Source organism: Camelus ferus, chromosome 10, assembly GCF_009834535.1.
Source record: "Camelus ferus isolate YT-003-E chromosome 10, BCGSAC_Cfer_1.0, whole genome shotgun sequence".
In the NCBI taxonomy this organism is placed as follows: Eukaryota; Metazoa; Chordata; class Mammalia; order Artiodactyla; family Camelidae; genus Camelus; species Camelus ferus.
Genome location: NC_045705.1, coordinates 45,435,031 through 45,456,643, shown reverse-complemented (window position 1 = coordinate 45,456,643; position 21,613 = coordinate 45,435,031). Strand labels below are relative to the sequence as shown.

At 45.7% G+C, this 21,613-nt stretch overlaps 1 protein-coding gene across 1 annotated transcript; it reads left to right on the top strand.

The window, feature by feature from the left end:
* The first annotated feature begins 15,980 nt into the window (after nt 1-15,980).
* Nucleotides 15,981-20,406, top strand: TMEM86A (transmembrane protein 86A). The gene is made up of 3 exons (XM_032488885.1): nt 15,981-16,151; nt 18,269-18,533; nt 18,875-20,406. Exons 1-3 carry the CDS (start codon nt 16,131-16,133, stop codon nt 19,309-19,311), a joined length of 723 nt encoding a protein of 240 aa, XP_032344776.1. The 5' UTR covers nt 15,981-16,130; the 3' UTR covers nt 19,312-20,406.
* The last annotated feature ends 1,207 nt before the right edge of the window (nt 20,407-21,613 follow it).

The window sequence follows — 21,613 nt, the reverse complement described above, 5'->3', positions numbered from 1 at the left end:
CCCTGCTGGGGATACACAGAAGGAGGGTGTTGCGGATTGTGAACAAATTTACCAAAGGCAAGGAGAAGTTTAAGAACAAAGGAAAAGTTTAATATTTGCGCTGCCACAGGCAACAGTGGACCACACAGACCAGAGGTGCCTGTGTGTGGGCTGGGATGAAGGTGCATGTTCTTTTATTGGGGGAGGGGCTGTGAACAAAAGGGATGGGGGAACAGATTTCTGATTGGCTGTAAGTGAAGTAAGGAGCTTTGGTATACGGGAGGTTAGTAGATTTCCGACTCCAGTAAGATTGAGACATGAGCTGGCACGAGCAAAGTAGTGGAATTTATGATTTCGATAAGGGGGAGACATGGGCTGAGACAAGTCAGCCTGAGCTATGGTGAAGTTAGCCATTTCCCAGGGCTGTTTTTGTTAAGGCAAACACCTGTCAGGACTTTATCTTCCTAAGAGAAGCAGGCAGATGCCCAAGGGCTGGAAGTTTGAAGAGGTCGCAGGACCTCAGCAGGCACCAGTTGGCACCGTACTTCCCAGGGGGCACCCCAATGGCAACCACCAACTCTTCTGGATGCCACCTCAGTATCCAACTTTTGTGTCTAAATGATATCTTTTATCATTTCTGTCTTATTTACTGTAATAATAATAACAGGAATAGTCACGTGAAATGCTTACTGCACAGCAAATGGTAGCTTTAATGCCAGACATCATCAAAATTACGCAATGAGGAAAATAGTTTATTATTCCTATTCTTCTGATGAGGAAACAGACACCAAAGACGATTTTACTTTCATGAGATTTTACACCCTGTCAATGCCTGGAGGTAGGACTCTAAATCCAGAGCCACAGTCATTCATGTACCACCTGAAACCACCTTTTTGAAAACCGCTGGGGTGGAATGCGATACTATAGAACTCGCTACGAATGAATTAGATAAGGCGCGGTGAGGCTGGGGACCCGGATTTAGCGGAAGCCCTGGAATAGGGTTGCCGGGTAAATTACACAACACCTAGTTAAATTTGGATTTCAGATAAACCATGAGTAATTTTTTAGTACAAGTATGTACAAACTAAAAAAATTATTTGTCGTCTATCTGATATTCATATTTAACTGACGGTCTTGCATTTTTATTTGCTAAACCAGGTATCTAGGTACCAAGAGCATCATCGTTCCAGCACGGAAGTTTAGCGCCCTAGAGGAGCAGGCCACTGGAGCGTCCCTGAGGGCCTGTGGTAAATCCCCCCTGTCACTAGGCGGCAGTAGAGGACTGAGCAGGACATGGGGAGGGGTTGATGACTGCTGATGGAGAACAGGCCCGGGAAAGGGCTTTGGGACTGCTGTACATCAGGACTACAGTCTCAGATAAAATCACAAAAGAAGGAAACGGTGGCTCACAGAAAAAGAACAGCTTACCCCTGACTAATAAACATGAAAAGAAGCGCAATTCTATTCATAATTAAATGAATAAACCTGAAATAAAATGAGATATTTTCCTACTCTCAAATTGGCAAACATTAAAATTAAAAAGATTGATAATACTCAATGCTGTGAGAGTGTGAGGAAATACTTTATGGGTGGAGAGTGGCATATCATCTTTGGATTAATATAAAAATTAAAATTGCATGTAGCCTTTAACCAGTGATTTAACTTTTTAGGGAGCTATCAAACAGATTTGCTCTCACATATATGTGGAGACATGTGAAGATGTTCATTGTTGTACTAGTCAAAAATGAAACAAACAGCCTAAAACATCCATGCAAAAGGAAGTGGTTTAATAACGACAGCATACCAGATAATAGAAATACTATGCAGCCATTTAAAGAATGCTGTAGATCTATATGTGTTGATAAGTAAAGAATTCCAGGATATTTTTCCAAGTGAAAAAAGCAATGTGCAGACCAGAATATATAGTTCTTTTTTTTTTTAATTTGTGTGTGACACAGAGACAGGGAATGAGGCATATTTATAAATTCATAAAACACTTCTGAAAGGATATCTGAGAAACTATCCACAGTGGTTCCTTGGAGGAGGGAGACAGGGGTCCAGCATGGGAAGGAAACTTACTGTGCACTGTATCAGCTTGACGTATTAATTTTTTAAAACACATGTAGGTATTACCTTTCGAATTTAAAATAAAATTAAAGTTTTTTTTTAAAAATGAATGTCAAAGTCAGACAAGGAGGTAGAAGGACATATGTCCAAAAACAAAATGGGGAAAGGGAAATGGATCAGGTTCCTGGGCAATGGAGTGAATCATGAAGCAGCAGAAAACAGGGCAGATGTGTCCAGAACACATGGAAAAAACCTTTGGTTCCCAAGATGCCTAGCCTGGCCTCCCTTGGTATGAACTGGAAAAGTGCCCGTAACCTCCATACTCAAGAAGCAGCCGTGGAGGGGGAGGGGTCCCTTCTTCCTCCAACTGTGTTCATCTCTGCTGCTCTGGGAAGCAGCAACAGAGAAAGTATGGATTTTTAGACCTGATGTCAAATCCTGGCTCTGCCACTTACTTGCTGTGTGACCCTGGCAGAGCAACTTCGCCTCTCTGTACCTGAGCTGCTTATTTGCATCCATTCATTCAGTTGTACATTAATTCAAAAATATTTATTGAGAACTTACTAGGCACTGGAATGAACAAGATAAAGGCCCTTATTTGTAAGAGCTTGCGTACCAGCAGGTGTGGAGGGGTGTTGAGGAGACAAATAATAAACAGGAAAACTATTAAATAATGTTCTGTGGGGATGGTAGTAGATGCTATAAAGACAATAAAATAGGGTAAAGTGATAGAGTGATGGGGCGCTGCTTATATGTAAAAGGAGACGGTAAGCCCTACTTCACAGGATTGATATAAAAATTACATAAGGCATATGAAACACTCAGCACTGCTTAGGACAGAGTAGTAATAATGGTAACAGTTACTGAGTCTTGTTATGTGCTAGATACAATTCTAAGTACTATATATATATTAGTTATGCAATCACCTTGTTTTATAGATGAGCTAACTGAGGCACAGGAAGGTTGACTTACTTGCCTAAGGTCTGGGAGCTAACAGATGGTGGAACTGGGGCTTGATCCCTCATATTCTAGCCTCAGAGCCTGTGTTTTTAATTGACTTGCTAAATGTTAGTGGCTCTCTCTGCCTTCCATATTGTGATTTACGGAGGAGGGAGAACCCCAGAGGAGGGCATATTTGATTTTGTTGGAGGTGGCAAGAATCCAGGCCAGCTGGGACCTAGGGTAGCTTGTGGAGCACATGCAAGGGGATCTGGAAGTTGAGTAACCTGGTGATGCAACTCGATGACAAAGAAGGGGTGAGTTGAAGACAATGGAGTCATGAGATAATGGGATAAAGAGGGTGTCTTAATCAGCTTAGGCTACTCTAACAAAATACCATACAGTAAGTGGCTTGAACTTATTTTCTCATAGTTCTGGAGGCTAGAAGACTGACATCAGGGTGTCAACATGGCCAGGTTCTGGTGAGAGCTCCCTTCTTGGCTTGCAGACTACCTGCGTCCTCAACCTAGTGGGAGGAGAGACGGTGAAGGAGAGGGAGGGAGGGAGGGAAAGAGAGAGAAGTCTCTTCTTATAAGGACACTCATCTCATCATGAGAGCTGCATCCTCATGACCTCATTTAACCCTAATTACCTCCCAAAGGCCCTGTCTATTGCCAAATGCCATCACATTGAGGGTTAGGGCTTTAATATATGAATTTGGGGAGGGACACAATTCAGTCCATAGCAGAAGGAATGGACAGGACCTATGGAATTTATTGCCAGAATCTGGATTCACAAAGCTGCTGTGGACAGGAATCAACAGAGATTAAAAATAATAGGAGAAATATCAAGTTCTGAATTTAGATCCAAAAAATTACAAAGTCAGAGGATGGAAAACACATATTTTGGATTTAATTAACTAGAAGCTTAGCTCAAGCTGGAGGGACAATATAGTCACTGAAAGAGGGGACTCTTCTTCAGTCAGATGCAGACATTCTTGGGACATTTTATCTGGGTGTGCCCCACAACACAGTCCTAAGTTACCTTAGGAAGCTTCAGTGTGGGGTCTTCCAGCCCCTGCCACCTGAAAACAAATCCTCCCATCTGCAACCCTCTTCTCCAGGTATTTTCAAACAGGCTCTCAGGTTGTTATTTGTGGACTTCATGAAGCATTGAAATATCACATTTTAGCTGATTATATGTTACATAACATGCCATACTATGCTAGGTCTTTATGGAGATATTGGACAGCAGGAATCAAAAAGTTAAAAAAAACATGAAATAAAAATTTGATTGAGAAAATTATAATTGAGAACAAGTCTCAGGTTATTTTATTTAAGTGGTACAAAGCCACGTGCAGGCCAGCTCACAGAACCTTAAGGAACCAGTGAAGTCCTGCAGCAACATAGTTTGAGAACCACTGCTTTACTGTACAATCATTTCCATTCTTGTCAACCCCTCAACTGCCTCATTACCCGTGAACTTTTTTCTTCTGGCCACAATATCCAGTGCTTCCCTCTTTGTCATTTCTAACTCTCTTCCCTCAATGGGTTCCCTACAGGCTATATGGCATGTGTAGTCAGACATTCATTCATTCATTTGCCAAATATTTATTGAGCACCTACTATGTGCCAGGCTCCCTGTTAAACACTGGTGTTACGATAATAACCAGAAAGAGGCACGGTCTCATCTCTTATGGAGCTTCTAATCTGGTAGGGGGGGAAGATAATCAAAGAATCTAATTAATTGTGCTCATAACTATAAATCGAGACAACATCTATAAAAGAACAAATTGATGTAGGCACCATGAGAGGAAATCTCAGGTGTTGTCCAATGAACAAGTTCGGTTACCTTTACTAGTAATGTTACTTAATTAAGTCAAGAATGTAATAGGGCATTAATTACCACAAGTTGACAGCTGAGTTCAATGTCTTATGATAAACATAGTATATAACCTTGAGTAAGCAATCCAGTTTCCTAAAAAAATTTTTAACAAAAGTAATTTCCTATAAAAAATATTTATGGTCACAAGATTGTTAGTCAGCAATTCTTGAAACCATTAAAACTATCATATAAGGAAGTTCTTTGCCTCTTAGTAAACAAACTAAGAAGCTCAACTTTATAATGACAGGCTGTAAACAAATACAGATTTAACATATATATTATAATAACTGATATGTAAATATTTTCTCTTCGTTATCTATTGAAAATGTAAGCTCAGCTGAAAACTTTGTCTTCAAGCACCTGTGTCAAACAGTTGTCTTATTCTTTTCAAGATTCCTCATTAATGGGGAACTAAACTAAGGCTTGTAGTCTCTGGCTTCAGATATAATTTCTGGCCAAGGCTGATTAAAGAATTTGGGGGACTTTATACTTTTCTCTTTCCTCATAGTGACCTAAATCCGGTCCCTTAGCCTCTCTGAGCCTCAAGTTCCTCATCTGTAAAATGGAAAGAGTAATAGTGCCTATATCATAAAAATATTGCAAGAATTGAAAGAGAAACTTTAGGTAAAGTACCCAGCACAGTGCCCAGCATATAGCAAACACTAGAAAACATTTGTTATTAATAATACAGGAAGTTGAGCTTCTAAGAAATTAATTGGATTAGAAATGTGATCTTTACATCACATTTGAATAAAGAATTTACATATTTATTTCCCAGATGATCTAATGCTCTTCATAGCTGTCACAAGAGCAAAAACATTTTTTGGAGAGTAATTTGGCAGTTATCTGGAGAGATGCTTGTGAATCATAAATACAATAATTATCTTCAGTATAATCATCCTACTTCTAAGATTTTTTTCGTAAGAAAATAACCAAAGATGTGGGCAAAGATTTACGTGGCATATGTTCATTACAGCATTATTTATAATGGGAAAATTTACATATTCAACAACATGGGAAAATTAAATAAATTATGGTGAATTTATATTTTAAAACTTGAAATATGAATGGAAAATAATTGGAAGGAAGTGCACCAAAGCATTCAGCTGTGATTACCTCTTAATTGGAAGGAAGTGCACCAAAGTATTCAGCTGTGATTACCTCTTAATTGGAAGGAAGTGCACCAAAGCATTCAGCTGTGATTACCTCTTAATTGGAAGGAAGTGCACCAAAGTATTCAGCTGTGATTACCTCTGGATGGTGGCATGATAGGTGATTCCTATAATTTATTTATGCTTTTCTATAATATCCAAATTTTTCATAATGAATATGTTTTACTTTCACAATCTAAAAAAGGTTCTTTTTAATGGCCTCATAGACAAATATCCCACCCTGCCGCCCAAGCATTGCAAAAGACCACACTGGGATGACAGAATTACAATACGGGAAAAGACTACATAAAAATGCTCTCTCCACACCCTACTGCCACTCTTCCAGTTTCAATCTTTTCCAACTTTCTCAGGGACTATTGCAACAGCTTCTAATTGTTCTCCTTGCCTCCAGTATTGACTGTGCCATTCTGTTCTCCATACTGATGGCTGCTAAGATGAACTTTCTACAGTGAGAATCTGTTTGTTCACCATCCCCCAACCCCGTGGCTTCCCAGGGACTTTGTCCTAAAGTTGAAACACCTTAGTAGGGTAGATCTATCGCAATGTAGTCCCCAGACTTACACCTCTTCCTGCTTCATTTCCCAGCACTCACCCTGGTACCTGTGATCCAGACATACCTAGACACGCTCTTTGCACACAGCCACTAATTCGGCTGCTAAACCCTGCCTATCCTTCAAACTGTCAGATGCCTATCCCCTAGGAAGCCTTTTCAGATGCCTCCCTCTGCAGGCAGCATTACTTTTTGGCTATCCTTTGGTGCCCACTTTCATCACAAGTCTTGGGGCTAAATAGGAACATGAAAAGATGCTCAGTATGGCTAATTATGAGAGAAATGCAAATCAAACCTACAATGAGATCACCTTATGCCTATCAGAGTGGCTATCATTATAAAGTCTGCAAACAATAAATGCTAAAGAGAGTATGGAGAAAAGGGAACCCTCCTACACTGCTGATGGGAATGTAATTTGGTGCAACCACTATGGAAAACAGTATGGGGATTCCTGAAAAAACTAAAAATAAATTTACTTACCCTATGATCCAGCAATCTCACTCCTGGGCATATATCCAGAGAAAACTCTAATTCAAAATGATATATGCACCCCATTATTCATAACAGCACTATTTACAATAGCCAAGACATGGAAGCAACCTAAATGTCCATCGACAGATGACTGGATAAAGAAGATGTGGTGTGGGGGGTGGGAAGAGATAGACTGGGATTTCAAAATTGTAGAATAGATAAACAAGATTATACTGCATAGCATAGGGAAATATATACCAGATCTTATGGTAGCTCACAGAGAAAAAAATGTGACAATGAATATATATATGTTCATGTAAAACTGAAAAATTGTGCTCTATGCTGGAATTTGACACAACATTGTAAAATGATTATAAATCAAAAAAAAAAGAAGATGTGGTGTGTGTGTGTGTGTGTACATATATATGTATACACACATACATAATGGAATATTACTCAGCCATAAAAAAGAATGAAATAATGCCATTTGTGGCAACATTTGTGGCAACATGGACCTAGAGATTATCATACTAAGTAAAGTAAGTCAGATGGAGAAAGAAAAATACCATATATCACCTATACGTGGAATCTAAAAAATCGCAGAAATGAATTTATTTACAAAACAGAAACGGATTCACAGACAAAGAAAACAAACTTATGGTTACCAAAGGAGAAAGTCTGGGGAGGGATAAATTATGAGTTTGGGATTAGCAGACACACATTACTATATACAAAATAGATAAGCAACAAGTCCTACTATATAGCACAGGGACCTGTATTCAATAGCTTGTAATAACCTATAATGAAAAACAAATTGAAAAAGAATATATATACATATATATGTATAGCTGAATCACTGTGTTGTACACCAGAAACTAATACAACATTGTAAATCTTCAAAAAAAAGTCATTGTGGTTATTAACTGATGTATTTGCTTGAATCCCCAACACCAGGCACCTCGTTGAAGGCTGTCATTTGGTAACTATTTAATAAGTGCTCATACACATCAGGTGCTATGCTAGGCCTTGCAAAAAATGCATTGTTTTCTTTTTTGCCTCTGCCCAGAGCCTGGCACATACTTATTGAATGAAGTGTTATTTAGTACAGAAGTTCTCAAATTTTAATGTGCAGATGAATCACTTGGGGAACTTGTTAAATAGATGCCAGACCCCACCCTAAAGTTACTGAGACAGAACCATCTGGGAGAAATTTGGTCACCTGTATGGGTGTTCTTGTTTTTTATGCATAGACTGTTTTTTTAATTAAAAAATAGTATATTTTTCCCAAGACAAAAATCTTCTATAGCAATGTTTATAAATATTTTAGCGCAATATACAAAAATATTTTGTGTAAGTATCATATGCCCATAGTAACACAATTTCAAAACAATATAGGAGAGTCCAAAATGGAAAATGAAATTTTCCCCTGGAAAATGTGACATGCATTCTTTTTTTTAAATTAAAGTATAGTCAGTTTACAATATTGTTATGTTTAACAAGCTCCCCAGGTGATTTTGATGCACTCCAAAATTTGTGAATTATTAAGAGATCCCAGTTATCTTCAGAAAAGACTGTGCCTAAGTCATTCCAGGCAAATAAAAGCCCACTCTGAACTTAGGTTTCCTCAAAGGAAGGAAAGCAGTATTTACTGAGCACTTTTTAAGTGTCAGGTGCTTTATAAATAAGTTGAATTGCCACAAAAACTCTGAGAAAACTACTGGTTTCCTCACTTCAAAGGAAATTGAGGCTCAGAAAGATCCAATCACTTGCCCAGGAGAAGTTGGTGGTTCTGGGACTGGAACCAGGAACAGCTGGCTTCCAAATCTGTTTCCAAGGCAACAGGCCTCCTCCCCATCCCTGTCATAGCCAATGTGTCCCTCCATGTGCCTCATTTTTCACAGTTTCCGAATACGTGGTGCTGGTCCCTGATGATGGTGTCACCAGGCCTAAAAGAAATGGGAAAAATAAAAATAAAAGTAGTATGACTCTTTTCACAAAGTTAAGTTCTGTTTAAAGGATTGGCCTACATTCTGAGTCTATAGTCTTCATTTTTAGGGTTAAAATATCTTTTTTTTAATAGAGTGACAGTAATGGCAGTTTATTGTTTTTTCTCTTTTAATGTCTTTACTTGGCAAAATAAAAAAGTAGGTGACCCTAGTTTGATGTCCAATATATATATTTTTAAGCTAGACTAGTTCTGGGAATCCCAAAATGTGGTTACCGCTGGTTTCAATGTGATTCCCCCTCTATCATCTGAACCTGTTTTCTTGGCTCTTGCTGCAGCAAATCAGGATCGTTCATAACACTTTCCTGTACAATGGAGGTTTAGAAGACTTGTTGCAGAGGCTGGTGTGTGTGTGTATGTGTGTGTGTATATTTGTGTGTCTGTGATAATGGAGAAGAATGGGCCAGTTTTTCAGGGATGGGCGAGCTGCTCAACCTCCCCACTTGACTGCTGCTGCCTTCCCCTGCCCTACTCCCCTCAGAGCCTGGCCTGTGCAGGAACCTTCAGGGTGGGGGCAGGGAGAGGAGTGTGGTCACAATTCCAGCTCTTTTTCTTTGGCAGTTTAAATTCTATTGTAATAAGTGAGTAAGACTTGCTCCCAAAGCCCACTCTTCTCCGGATGGGAGGTAGGAAGCCGAGGTGGATTAGGAAAGGGTTTGAAGAGGGCTGAGGTAACAAAATAACACTCCTGACCCCTGCACACGGTACTGCAGCCTCACTGGCTTTGCTCCACTTCCCGTCGGGTCAGGAGGAAACTTTTGGAAGGTCCAGCCAGGCCCAGCCAGCCCTCGCTGTCCCTGCCTAATTTTCTGGTCTTGGAGATCTGAGGAGAGGGGAGCAGGTGGAGGTGGGAAGCTGAGGTTGTGATCATTGCATCAGCCTCCCCTGCTGGACCATGAGCTCCACGAGGACAGGGAAGTTCTGTTTTGTTCATGTCTGTGGCCCAGATCCAGCCTGGCCCACTGTAAAAGTGGTTGATAACTACCAGATATATGAATGAATGATTGTACTTGAATGAGATAACTAGAAGGAAGGGTCTAGCCAGGGGGAGATTATCTGTCTGGGAAGATGGGGTCTGTGAGAGGAAGACATAGGAGGGTCTGCTCTGGCCTGTCAGTCCAAGACTGATCCTCAGGTGCTGATGTTGAGGAGAGAATTACTCATTCACGGGGCTTGATGAGTGGGATCTTCTAGGTGATTTTTGTTTGCTTCTCAAAACCACCCTTCTGGGGGCGATGGGTATGTGTTTAGCATGCATGAAGGCCTGGGTTCAATCCCCGGTACCTCTGTTAAAGATAAACAAATAAACAAATCTAATTAGCTTGCCCCTTCCCCACAAAGAACAAAAAAAAAAAAAAAGGAAAAAGTTAATCCCATATACCCCACCAAAATCAGGAATCCCTCCTGAGGCATCCCTGGTAGTGACCCCATTAGGAGACCCTTGATTTAGCAGTTGTACAGTTAGAGAAGTCCGCTTATGTCTAAAGGTCTAGTGATGCCCTTATCAATAATCAAAGTAAAGGAAAGAGGAGTAAGAACCCAGATGTGTCTAGCCCCAGGCCCAGAAGCCAATTAAAGACCCAGAAGGTTTTTAGGGACATTGACCCATAAACTATCTCAAGACAGCATGAAAATTTAGCTTTGAGGGTCTGGAAAAGTGAGTACTGCTAAAATCTTTGTCCTTTTCCTAAAGGTTGCAGAAGACCCTGCACCACAGGCTACATCAGCCACTCCAGGGCTCACCTGCCTGGCCTAGGTGGGCTCCAGCATGACAGAGGCATTCTGATACCAGTGTCTTCAGAAAATGGGAGGATACTGGGATTCAGTATTCCTAAGTTGACTCCTGTAAGCAGAGAGGGCAGGAGAGACCCGTAGGATTGCCCTGGGCTGGGGTTGGGTGAATGGAGCCTCACACAGATGATGTGGAAGCTAATGGAGCACACCATCAGGAATGAAGACGGGTCACTCTCCTCTGTCTATAAAAGCTTCTGACTTATTACAATGCGGAAGCAGAACCATCATCTGTCACCTGTTCTAGGAGGGAGCCAAACCACAAATACCATAGATCATCTATGGTATATGTGAACATATACTTCTCTGGGTGTGTCTGTCTCTTTCCCTGTGAGTGTACTGGAGGTGTCAGAAACATTCTTGACGTATCTGTTTACCTGTGTGTTTGTCTCCTTTCCTTTTTTTTTTTTTTAACCCTTAAATGTCATGACCCCCCAGGGTTTGGTCTGGTCCCTCTTCTCTACTCCCTCAAGACTTCTCCCTGGTTAATTGTATTCATATAGCCTTCAGAATGGCTACGGCTTCCAAATCTACATCGCTGTCTTTATCTGAGTCCTAAGCTCCAGATTTGTATCCAGTTCCTCCCAAACACCTCCACTTGGCACACATTCAGCTCACTTCTGAAAACTCGTCAACTCACTCCCCCACGCATTGCTATCAGAACATCTGAACTTGGCACACACTCCTTAATATTTCTTCACCACTGTCTGATTTTCCTCCCCGGTTCTACAGGTGGGGCAGGGGTGGGATGTGGTAGGGTGGCTCTGAGAGTTGGTTAGAAGTGTTCTGGGGGCTCTGAAACAGATGTGAAGAAATTACCTGAGATCCAGTAACGGTCAGGAATCAGGTCAACCATTTAAAGCTGGATTACAATGCCAAGTAGGGCAAACAAAGCAAACAGAAACTACTCTGGGGCAAAACCATGGCAGTCAGAGAGGGAGGAGGCCACTGAGAAGAAGCGCCACAGGAGGAAGCAACAAATTTTATTCATAGAAATGAAATTAGATAAGCTCTTTCTTTGGGGGAAGGGGCAGTGCCTCTGCTTTGTGGGTGACTGTATCAGGTTGCTGGCACACTCAGGAATCCAGAATGATGGTTGGTCACCATTTCTGTGAATCGTCCAAGTGTCTGGTGTGTGAGAACTGAGAACAATCAGAGAAGCTAAGGCACAGAAGACAACTGTTTTTCTGTCATCTACTAGGTCAAGTCCAAACTCCCTAGCAGAACACTCAGATCCTTTCTGACCTTGCTCATTCTTTCTTCTTCAGATTGACCTTTTTTCACTCCCCAGCTCACCCCAGCACTTCAGGCATCTCTCTGAATTCAGTGTATCTCTTATGCTTCTGTGTACATTTGTTCTATGCTGATTGAAAAAATAAAAAGCACAGCATGAGAATTGTGAGCTAAGTTCTATTTGGGGCAAGATGAGGACTATTGCCTGGGAGATAGCCTTGTCAGATAGCTCTGAGGAACTGCTCCAAAGAGGTGGGGGAGAGGTCAGTATTATATACGATTTTGTTTGGGGGGATGGGGTACAGTGCAGTCAAGGACACATTTTGGCTGAGGCTTGCTGCTACTCATGAGGAGCGGATGTCTCCACTAATGATTTTAGTGCTTTTCTAGACATGAGAAGAGGCAAGGAATTGGGCTCATAAAATCTTCTCCTGAAATCTCTATCTGAAGGCCTGTTCTACCAGTTTTTCCCAGAGCACAGAGTGCCTCATTCCTGATCTCCACCCTGAACTCCTTTCAGAGTATGTTGAAGGTCACTGACTGCAGTGGCTAGTGACCTTGTAGAGGCAGAAGGCAAGTGACAATTTTTAGTTGGCACCTAGAACATCATTTCCATTGGTGTTTACTCAGTGAAGACCAACTCATCCTTATAGATTTAACCCCAGGTTTCTCAATTCCTTGAGGCACACAGAATGATTCTGACATCTTTCTGATGTTGTTGGAGACGTGCCTGCATGCCTCAATTATTTCAACTGCCGCACTACATAATGGCTGTTTACTTGCATGCCTGAACTGAATTCCGTGACAACAGAACCTATACCTTATGGAAGTTTGTAAACCCCAGCACCTAACAGTGGCTAGGACATAACTTGGTGCATAATAAACGTTTGTTGGATGAATGAATGAATGGATGAATGGGCTCCCACTCTTATAGGGGAGACAAGTAAGTAAACAGAAAATTACAAAGCTGTGTGAAACAGGTAGTTTTGGGTACAGAGAGGGACAAATGCATAATTTTAGGGAGTTTTATCCCATTTTCTGCCCCTTACAATATGTAGTTCAACTTAAAACTACTACACAGTAAATACAATTTCATTTCTGAAACAAACAGCAAATCTTATTCATAGGAATGAAATTAGATAAGCTCTTTCTTTTGGGGAAGGGGCAGTGCCTCTCCTTTGTCGGTGACTGTATCAGGTTGTTGGCATACTCAAGAATATAACTAACGAGATGGCAGAGATATGGGTAAAGTTAAAAAAACTAGTCAGGGCTGCAAAGCCACCTAAAGACTAGTCAAAAGCAGGTAGCTATTGCCAACCCTGAGGCTGAAGTTAAAGGTGGCAGCCTGGAGCAGTAGCCATAGAGGAGCACAGAACCACTATCAGAATCTCAATCCCAGCCTCACCCTGCAGGCTGGGTGTGGGGAACCTCAACCATGTGCTCCCCCAACCGCAGATCTGCCTCTGACTCTCATTAGCTGAATCCAAGCAGAAGCCAGAGAACAAGTGAGCCCTGGTAATACAGTTCATGGAGGTCAGCCTCCAGGGGCAGGGTGGAGAAGGGCCAAAATGGATCCGGGTGGTGGGAGGGCAAAGAGAATAACCAGCACAGAGGGGAGATGCCTCTGCACTGTGGGCAACCTATGTCTATGATCATTGCCCACTGGGTAATCAAACATTGATACAGCTCTGTGGGTTACAATTCTAGACTTCATGTTTTGTCTATTTAGGTATTTGTGTATTCAATCTTATTACAATCTGTGCCACTTAATTAGTAGGTCTGGGTTTAGACAAGGGTATCTATGCTTTTTAAAAAGCCTCCCAAGTAATTTTGACAGACCTCACTTTTTCAGAACCACTGTTACATTCCCACCTTTTTTTTTTTTTTTTATAGATAGGAAACTAACATCCAGAGAAATGAAAAATGCTCTGACTTGGCCACTCTCTGAGAACTATTCCTTAGGTGACACTGAAGGGTTTGGCTGGAAAACTGAAACGTTTGCACATGTCTTCTAGCCCAGTTCCTCCATTTTACTGATGAAAAAACTGGGCTCCAAAGATGGACTGATGTGCCCGGTCATATAACTAGCAAGTCACAGAGGAGGGGGACTAGTACTAAATACAGTATTTTTCAACCCAGTGTTCTTCCAGGTAGCACACTTTGTAGGAGTGTTTGTGTGTGTGTGTGTGTGTACAACAAAGCTCTGGGGGCCACAATTCTAGTCTCCCATATTCTGGTAGGGTGAATCTCCCCACAGCCCCGACTGGAAAGAAAGTAGAACGGGCAGAGTTTATCGGTCTCTGGGACACTTATTTAAAAGGAGTCTGGAAGGGATGGGTGAAGGCTGTGGATGAGCCTCAGTCCCAAGCCTTGACTCTCACCCTTATTGCCCTTGGCTCTGAATCTCTGGTTGTCAATTCTATCACTAGAAGAGGACTGCTCCCTGCTCTGAGAAGGTGTCAGGTCAACAGCACAGGCTCTAGGGAAACTAAGCAGGGTCCAAAAGAAAAAAAAAAAAAGGCACATTTTGGAACAGGCTCACAAGAGCTCTCAGTCTGAGGGCTTTTCCCCAGCCAGCACAAGGCGGAGTCAAAAACTAGGGTCTCAGTGTCACCATTCCAGGATGTTTAAAACTCCTTGATGGCTGCTAATTAGAGCTGGGTAGGGCTGGTTATCTCACTCTAATTCCCCAAGCCTGACACACAACTACCCTCCTACAGCAGATCAAAAACCAGTGGCCCATCCTTTTAAGCTGTATCTTAAATTTCCATCTCCAGGAAGACTCCTCGAGTTGAATTTCCTGAAACCAGCAGCCCTTGGCCTTCCCAATCCTACACATGTTGGGCTTGGGAGGAATCTTGGAGATCATCCATTCATCTTATATACGAAGAAATCAAGACCAGAGAGGGAAAGTGATTCACCCAACCACACAGCATGGAAGTGGCAAAAGTGGAACTAGATTCCTGTCCATTTGACTGTCTACCAGTTCTTTCATGTGATTCCCATAATTCTGTACATGCTTGGTTCCCAATGTGCCTGTGTACCTTTAGTCTGTGTAATATCAACATTAATCTACTTAAGCTCCATTTTTGGCAGAGTTAGTTCACACTCCTGTGGGCCTTTAAGTATGCTCAGGTCTGCCTGTCCATACTTCATTCCTGTTGTGTTCTTGTGTGTGTTCAATTCTCTTGAGTTGTGAGAGGTGTGTGCCTAAGAATTGAGCAACTGTGTTTATTATGGGTCTATAGGGTGCTACATGCCTATATATGTGTCTCTGTTTTTACGATGAAGGATGTGTGTCGACCTGCGGCTCTCAGTTTTGTGTCTATGTACTTGTTTGGTGCCCAAGGGTAGTTGTGATCCTGTATGTGTTTGTGCATATGTATGGGTATATGGGCTGCTATGTGTTTCTTTTCATGTTGAAACGTGTGCGTCTCCTGACCATTGTGTGTCCATTTGCCTGTATGTTTGTATGCAGTGAGGGTTGTGGGTCTAATCGCAGTTGTGTCCATGTGGACTGCATGTTTAAAAGTTGAGGGGAATCTGCCTTTGCCTTCTATCCCCGGGTTACGAGAAAAATGTGTGTAGCCGTGAGCCCAGGACAGGAATGTGTTTGTCTCTTGGCCAAGCTCCGTCCTCACTCAGGGCCAGAGATCACGGATAGGTTCCGGGATGTCTTGGCACTGATTCCCAGAGGGGCGGGGCCTGGAGGACCCTGCCTCCTGCCCCCTGGGAGAAGCCTTTCTTCTCCCGGCTAAAGCGGCTGCGCAGGGGTTGGGGGTCGCTGTAGGGGTTGGGGTGGGCGGGGCCTATCCGGTATTACCAGCCAGACCCCGCCCCACGCCGACTCCAGCCCGCTCATTGGCCATGTCTGCGGTGACGTCGTGGGGATGGCAGAAAGAACCCCTAGCGCCCGGCGTGTGGGAGGTTTTGTTCGTCACCTGGGCTTCGTTGCGTCGTCGTCTCCTCACCTGGCCGCGAGTGCGTCCTGGCCGCTGCAGCCCGGAACGGGGTGCCAGCTGCCGCCGCTGCCGCCGCCATGGTGTCCCCGGTCACTGTGGTGAGTGAGTGAGCGAGCGAGCGAACCAATGTCCGGCGCAGCCGCAGCCCACCGACCTGAGGACTGGGCTGCGGCAGGCCAAGCCGCCGAGGGGCCGAGGAAGGGCAGGGATCCCGCGGCGGTCCGCGTCCCCAGGCGGGAGGCGGCGCTGTCACGGCCCCCGGCATCCCAAATCGGGGCGCCACTCCTCCGCGCGCCCCCAGCCGGCCCGCGAGAGGGAGGAAAACAGTGGGCACGTGACTCGGAAGCATGACTTGGTTGATCTCTGTGTCTAGCGCGGGTCCGCGGGGTCGCTGCCGCGTAGAGGGGACGGCAGCGGGCCGCTGGTTTCCGCGTGCGCAGAACACAGCGAGGCGTGGGAGAGGGCGGGGGAGGGCAGAAGGGTTACTGGGACCTACAAGGAATCCTGTTTCAAATGTATTTCCTCCTTTTCCTCATCTTCTAAATAAATCTGGGGCGGGGCACAGGACTACTCTAAGTTAACGCAGCCTTGATAACGCGCTGGATGAAAAGGGGTCGTTCTCTATTGACACCTCTTCCTGTTCAAGACTTTCTCACCTGCACCTCTGTCTCTCCCCGCTCCCCTCTTCCTTCTAATGCTGGGTTCTCTACGACTGTCAAAGCCTCCCGGCTACTACGGCTTGTTTCTCCTTCTAGGAAATATGGGGCTGGGAGAGGGGTGTGGAGTAGATGCTTCCGAGCGCTGGCAGGTGGCTGTTGGGGAGATCTGGGGACAGTGAGGATAAGCGTCTCCTGCCGTCTCCTCCTCTGCCCATATCCCTGCTCTGACCAGCCTACATGGGGCAGTCTCCATAGGAAGGAACTTAGTCATCTCTTCTCACCGCTCTCACCCCCAAGAGAGCAAGCGTAGGCTTAGACCCTGGACTCACCCATCTGCCTCTTCCCAACCTTCTTCATCAGTCCGATCAGCCCCCAGGTAACCAGGGAGTGGTGGTCTGAGAGTCTGTGTGTATCCCCAGAGCCTTATTCTGGGCGGCTTACCCAGCCAGAGGCATATCAGTTTGGCAGAATGTGAGTATATCGGGAACCTCAGCTGCTGGGAATCACTCTGAGATCCCCAGTAGCAGATGGCTAAGGAAAGGAGCTTCCTGGGAATCACAGATTCAAAATATCTGCAGCAGCCCCCTCCCTCAGCTTGCAGAGTGCCTGAATGGCCTTGGACACAACCTTTCTTTAGCTGCCCTCCCCCCTAATCCAGCTGAGACCAAGTCAGCTGCTCTAACTTCCCCTCTCAGTTCCCCCTCTTCTCCCAGCCTGTCTGCTGGCTTCAGATCAAAAGCTGGGAAAAGAAATCCTCCCTCCCCTTCCTGCCTCTGTTTCTGATGTGCCTTGAATTTCCCCTGTTCTCTGGGGAATAAGACTGACTGACACCTCCTCCAGCCTTCCAGTCCCTGAGATTGCTGGTCTTTTGGGGACAGTTTTCTTGCTCCCAATTTATGAGTCCATTTCTCTAGGCAGCATCCCTGAGGCAGTGGGAGTGGAGGCTGAGTTGCAGACAAACAAGGAGGGAGAGGGGCTGTGGGGGCTGAGGTGGTTGGCAGTGCCCACCCTCATGCATTCCTGGCACTCACCTGGTGTTGCCAGACCTGAATCCCATGTCCTGGCCCCACTGCTGAGGATCACGAGTCGGCCAGTTGGGGCGTCTCTGTGGTTTCCTGTTGACTCCACTCTATTCCAGACAGCTGGGGGCTGATGCTGGCAAAGAGAGGCTAAAGGGGCTTTGGGTAGGTTAAAGGAGTGTGTGGGAAAGGAGAAGCATTGGGTTGCAGGATGGAACACTATCCCAAAATCTGTTTTCTGCCCAGTGACTATTCTGGTCCTGCCCCAGGGCCAAGAATGGACGTGAGTAGCAGGAACAGTGGAGCCCTTTCCCTTCCTAATCAATTAAGCCTCAGGCTAATTAATAGTGGGCTTGTTCACATTCTGCTAGCTGGTTGGGGCAGGTTAAACTGGGTTTCTGTGTGTCAATCCTTACTGCTTGGGAGGTGGGCCTGTCTCTGGGGTGGATGCCTGGGCTGAGGGTGTGGGCTCTGGGCCCCGCACTGGGCTTCTGAGCTCCCACACTCTGAGTGCTGCCCTTGTCCTATGTCCTCCAGGTGAAGAGTGAGGGACCCAAGCTGGTGCCCTTCTTCAAGGCCACCTGCGTGTATTTTGTGCTCTGGCTGCCCTCGTCCAGCCCGTCGTGGGTCAGCGCCCTCGTCAAGTGCCTGCCCATCTTCTGCCTCTGGCTCTTCCTTCTGGCGCATGGCCTCGGATTCCTGCTGGCCCGCCCCAGTGCCACCCGCATCTTTGTGGGGCTCGTCTTCTCTGCCATAGGTGATGCCTTCCTCATCTGGCAGGACCAGGGCTACTTTGTGCACGGTCAGTCATCACAGCAGCTACCTGGGAGGAATCCTGTGGTGGAGGGCTGGAGGGTCCTAGGGGGCCAAGGATTTGGGACAGGGGGTTTTAACAAGAATATGGGGAATTTGAGGGGTTCTGAGGCCAAGGACTGTGGGGCCCCTGTTGGAGGATGACCTTGCTGGTGATCTGGTGATCAGTTCTGGAGTGTCACAGGAGAGCTGGGGGTTGTCTCTGCCTTTGTGGGTTTCTTCCCACCTCTTGTTACTCCTAAAATATTGCAGTCCCACCCCCACCCCCCCGTTACCTGTTACTCACCTGAGCCTGCTCTTAATATCCCATCTTCCCCTGTCACCCCCCAGGTCTGCTGATGTTTGCTGTGACCCACATGTTCTACGCCTCGGCCTTTGGCATGCGGCCATTGGCTCTTCGGACAGGTCTGGTGATGGCAATACTGTCGGGCCTATGCTATGCCCTCCTCTACCCAAGCCTGTCAGGTGCCTTCACCTACCTGGTGGGGATCTATATGGCCATTATCAGCTTCATGGGCTGGCGGGCTATGGCAGGGCTACAGCTGGTTGGGGCAACCTGGCGCTGGACTGAGCTGGCAGCAGGCAGTGGTGCACTGCTCTTTATTGTCTCGGACCTGACCATCGCCATCCACAAGTTTTGCTTTCCCGTGCCCTATTCGCGGGCACTCATCATGTCCACATACTATGCCGCCCAGATGCTCATCGCCCTGTCAGCTGTTGAGAGCCGGGAGCCAGTAAAAGACTTCAGACTGAGCAAGGCCAAATGAGGGGCCAGGTTCTGGTCTCCTCCTGGGGCTGGGGTCCAGGACCTGGGAACGTGCAAGAGTTGGATCAGAGTGGCTGCAGTACCAGCCTGGGGCAGCAGGTGTTACCTGTGAAGTGTACAAATTTGAGGGAGTAAGCAGGAAAAGGATCTTTCTAGCAAAGCTAGTGGTCCAGGACAATGTTGATTGCTAAAAAGAGCCAGCCTAATGCCCCTTGCTGGAGCCAGAAGTAGCTATCTCTCCACCTCGACTCCGTGTGAACTATCATAGCCCCTCTGGAGGGCGATGGTGCTCAGCTTCTTGACCTCCCCCAACTCCTGCTAGATGGGAGAGTCTGACTCACCCACTCCCACTCTTCCCGATCCCCACAGAGTTGAAGGAAGAGGGGAGAAGTCTGTGCTAAGATGACCCACCCCCAGGGCCTGAAGCCCCTTTCCCAGCCCCCTAGTTGGGAAGATTGGATGAGGGTGGAGTCTCCCTTTCTCGTCTATCCTCATTACTTGAACAATCTTAATCTCTTAAGTGTTGGGTGGGAAGGTGAAGGGGTGTCTGTCCAGTTAGGCAAGATTGGGGACTTCTTTGGCCTGGGATTTTGGGGTACCGAGGATGCAAGTTGGTCCCATCTCTCTCAAAGGCCAGCCCAGAGCTCAGGCCCCACACCACCCCCCTCAGACCCTATGCCCAGGGCCAGGGTGAACCATGCCAAAGGAAGGGGCCAGCCTGTATGTATGTGTCTGTACATGTGATTCTTGTGTGTGGTCTGTCTCCAAGCCTGTCTATGTCTTTCTCTGCCAACTGTCTCTGACCTGCTGTGTGTCAAAGTCTTATAGGGAGAGGACCTCAGGGAGCTGCTGAGGGGGTGCTGAGCCTGGCTCAGAGAGCTGGGAATCCCCCCCCATACACACCCACTCTCAATGCTTTCCTCCTTGCGCTTCCTGCACTGGGAGCAAGAGGAGGGGGCTCCAATGACACTCTAGGGTCATAAGACCCAAGGCACATTCAATGCAAGGGGAGCAAGGATGGGAGAACTCCATCCTATCCCTCATGTGAAAAAACTAAATAAATAAAAACCAAGGGTAACTCACTGCCCTGCTTGTCTGCCTGGGTGGCACGTGCCTATCCTGGAGAGGAGGGGATGGGGGCATGGTGCCAGGGGTCCTAGATGTCCTCACAGCCTGACCAGTGCATCTTGGCACCAGGCTGGCTCCCAGGCTCTGGTAACACTGTGCTGGTTAGAGTGGGTCTCACTTCCCGGTCATGTCTGTGGGTGAGGATGTAGTTCAGGAGGGTGGGGGGGTGGGTAGTATTTGCCACCGTCCAAATTTGTCCTTGGTGCACTTCCCTGTGCACAGGTACCCGACATCTTTGGTGACTCTTAGCTACTCAGTGTCCTCTACTGCTGCCCATCCTCTCATCCCCCCTACCCCAGACCTGCTGCCTGCTCCAAAGTGACCCACATTCCCTTCAAGCCCCACCTCTCTCCCTGGACTTGGCTCAGTTGGACAGCTAGGAGGAATGAGATTAGATTGTCTGATTCATACTTCAGATGTGAAGCCCTGGCAGAATAACATGTCACCACACTCCAGGGCCATTTGCATCTTAATGGCAGTGCCCTGACCCAGAAATAGAAAGGGAAGCCTTGGGTGGTGGTGAATACACCATTCATAGAGGGGTTGTACAGTTGTGGGGATGTGATCGAGAGACTCAAGTCCCATGTGGGTGTTGGATGAATCAGTGATTTTCAAATGGGCTTTTACAGAGACTCCTAGTGGGAGCTTACAGAAGAATAAGTAGAGGTGGGAGGGTCAAAGACCAACCCCCACCCTTTTTCAAGTCCAGCACCTTAAGATTTTTTTTTTTAAAGGAAAGATTCTGCTGCAAAACTATAATTTGAAATCTAGTGAGCTGGATGACCAATCTCTTCTAGCTTTCAGATGCTCTGATTCTCAAATGGAACCCTGGACACTGCAGAGGCAAGGTCTTGATCCCTTCAAACCCCAGAACTCTGAAGACATACTTAACCTGGTGTGAAGAAATGGGAAGGGGCAGAAGCAGGATGGGGAGAAAGATGAAGCCAGCAATACTTGCTCCCCTATGCCCTGAGGGAAGGGAGGGTGCAGTGTGGCCTCAGAGGAGGCAAAGGCAAGTCAAGGCCCAGTCAAAAGGGGACTAGTCACTCCTCATGTGGGTGGGTTTGGACCAAGCTCTCGGGGATTCAGGTTCTGTGTATCCCCATCACACAGCCAAGTCCATCTCCTCGGTCTTTGCTGTACACCATGGTCAGGCACAGGCAAGGGTGTGCTCA

Coding starts and splice junctions, on each gene's coding strand:
- TMEM86A (XM_032488885.1), top strand. CDS start 16,131: ATGGTGTCCCCGGTCACTGTG. Junction 16,152..18,268: donor TGGTGTCCCCGGTCACTGTG/GTGAGTGAGTGA, acceptor TATGTCCTCCAG/GTGAAGAGTGAGGGACCCAA. Junction 18,534..18,874: donor CCAGGGCTACTTTGTGCACG/GTCAGTCATCAC, acceptor GTCACCCCCCAG/GTCTGCTGATGTTTGCTGTG.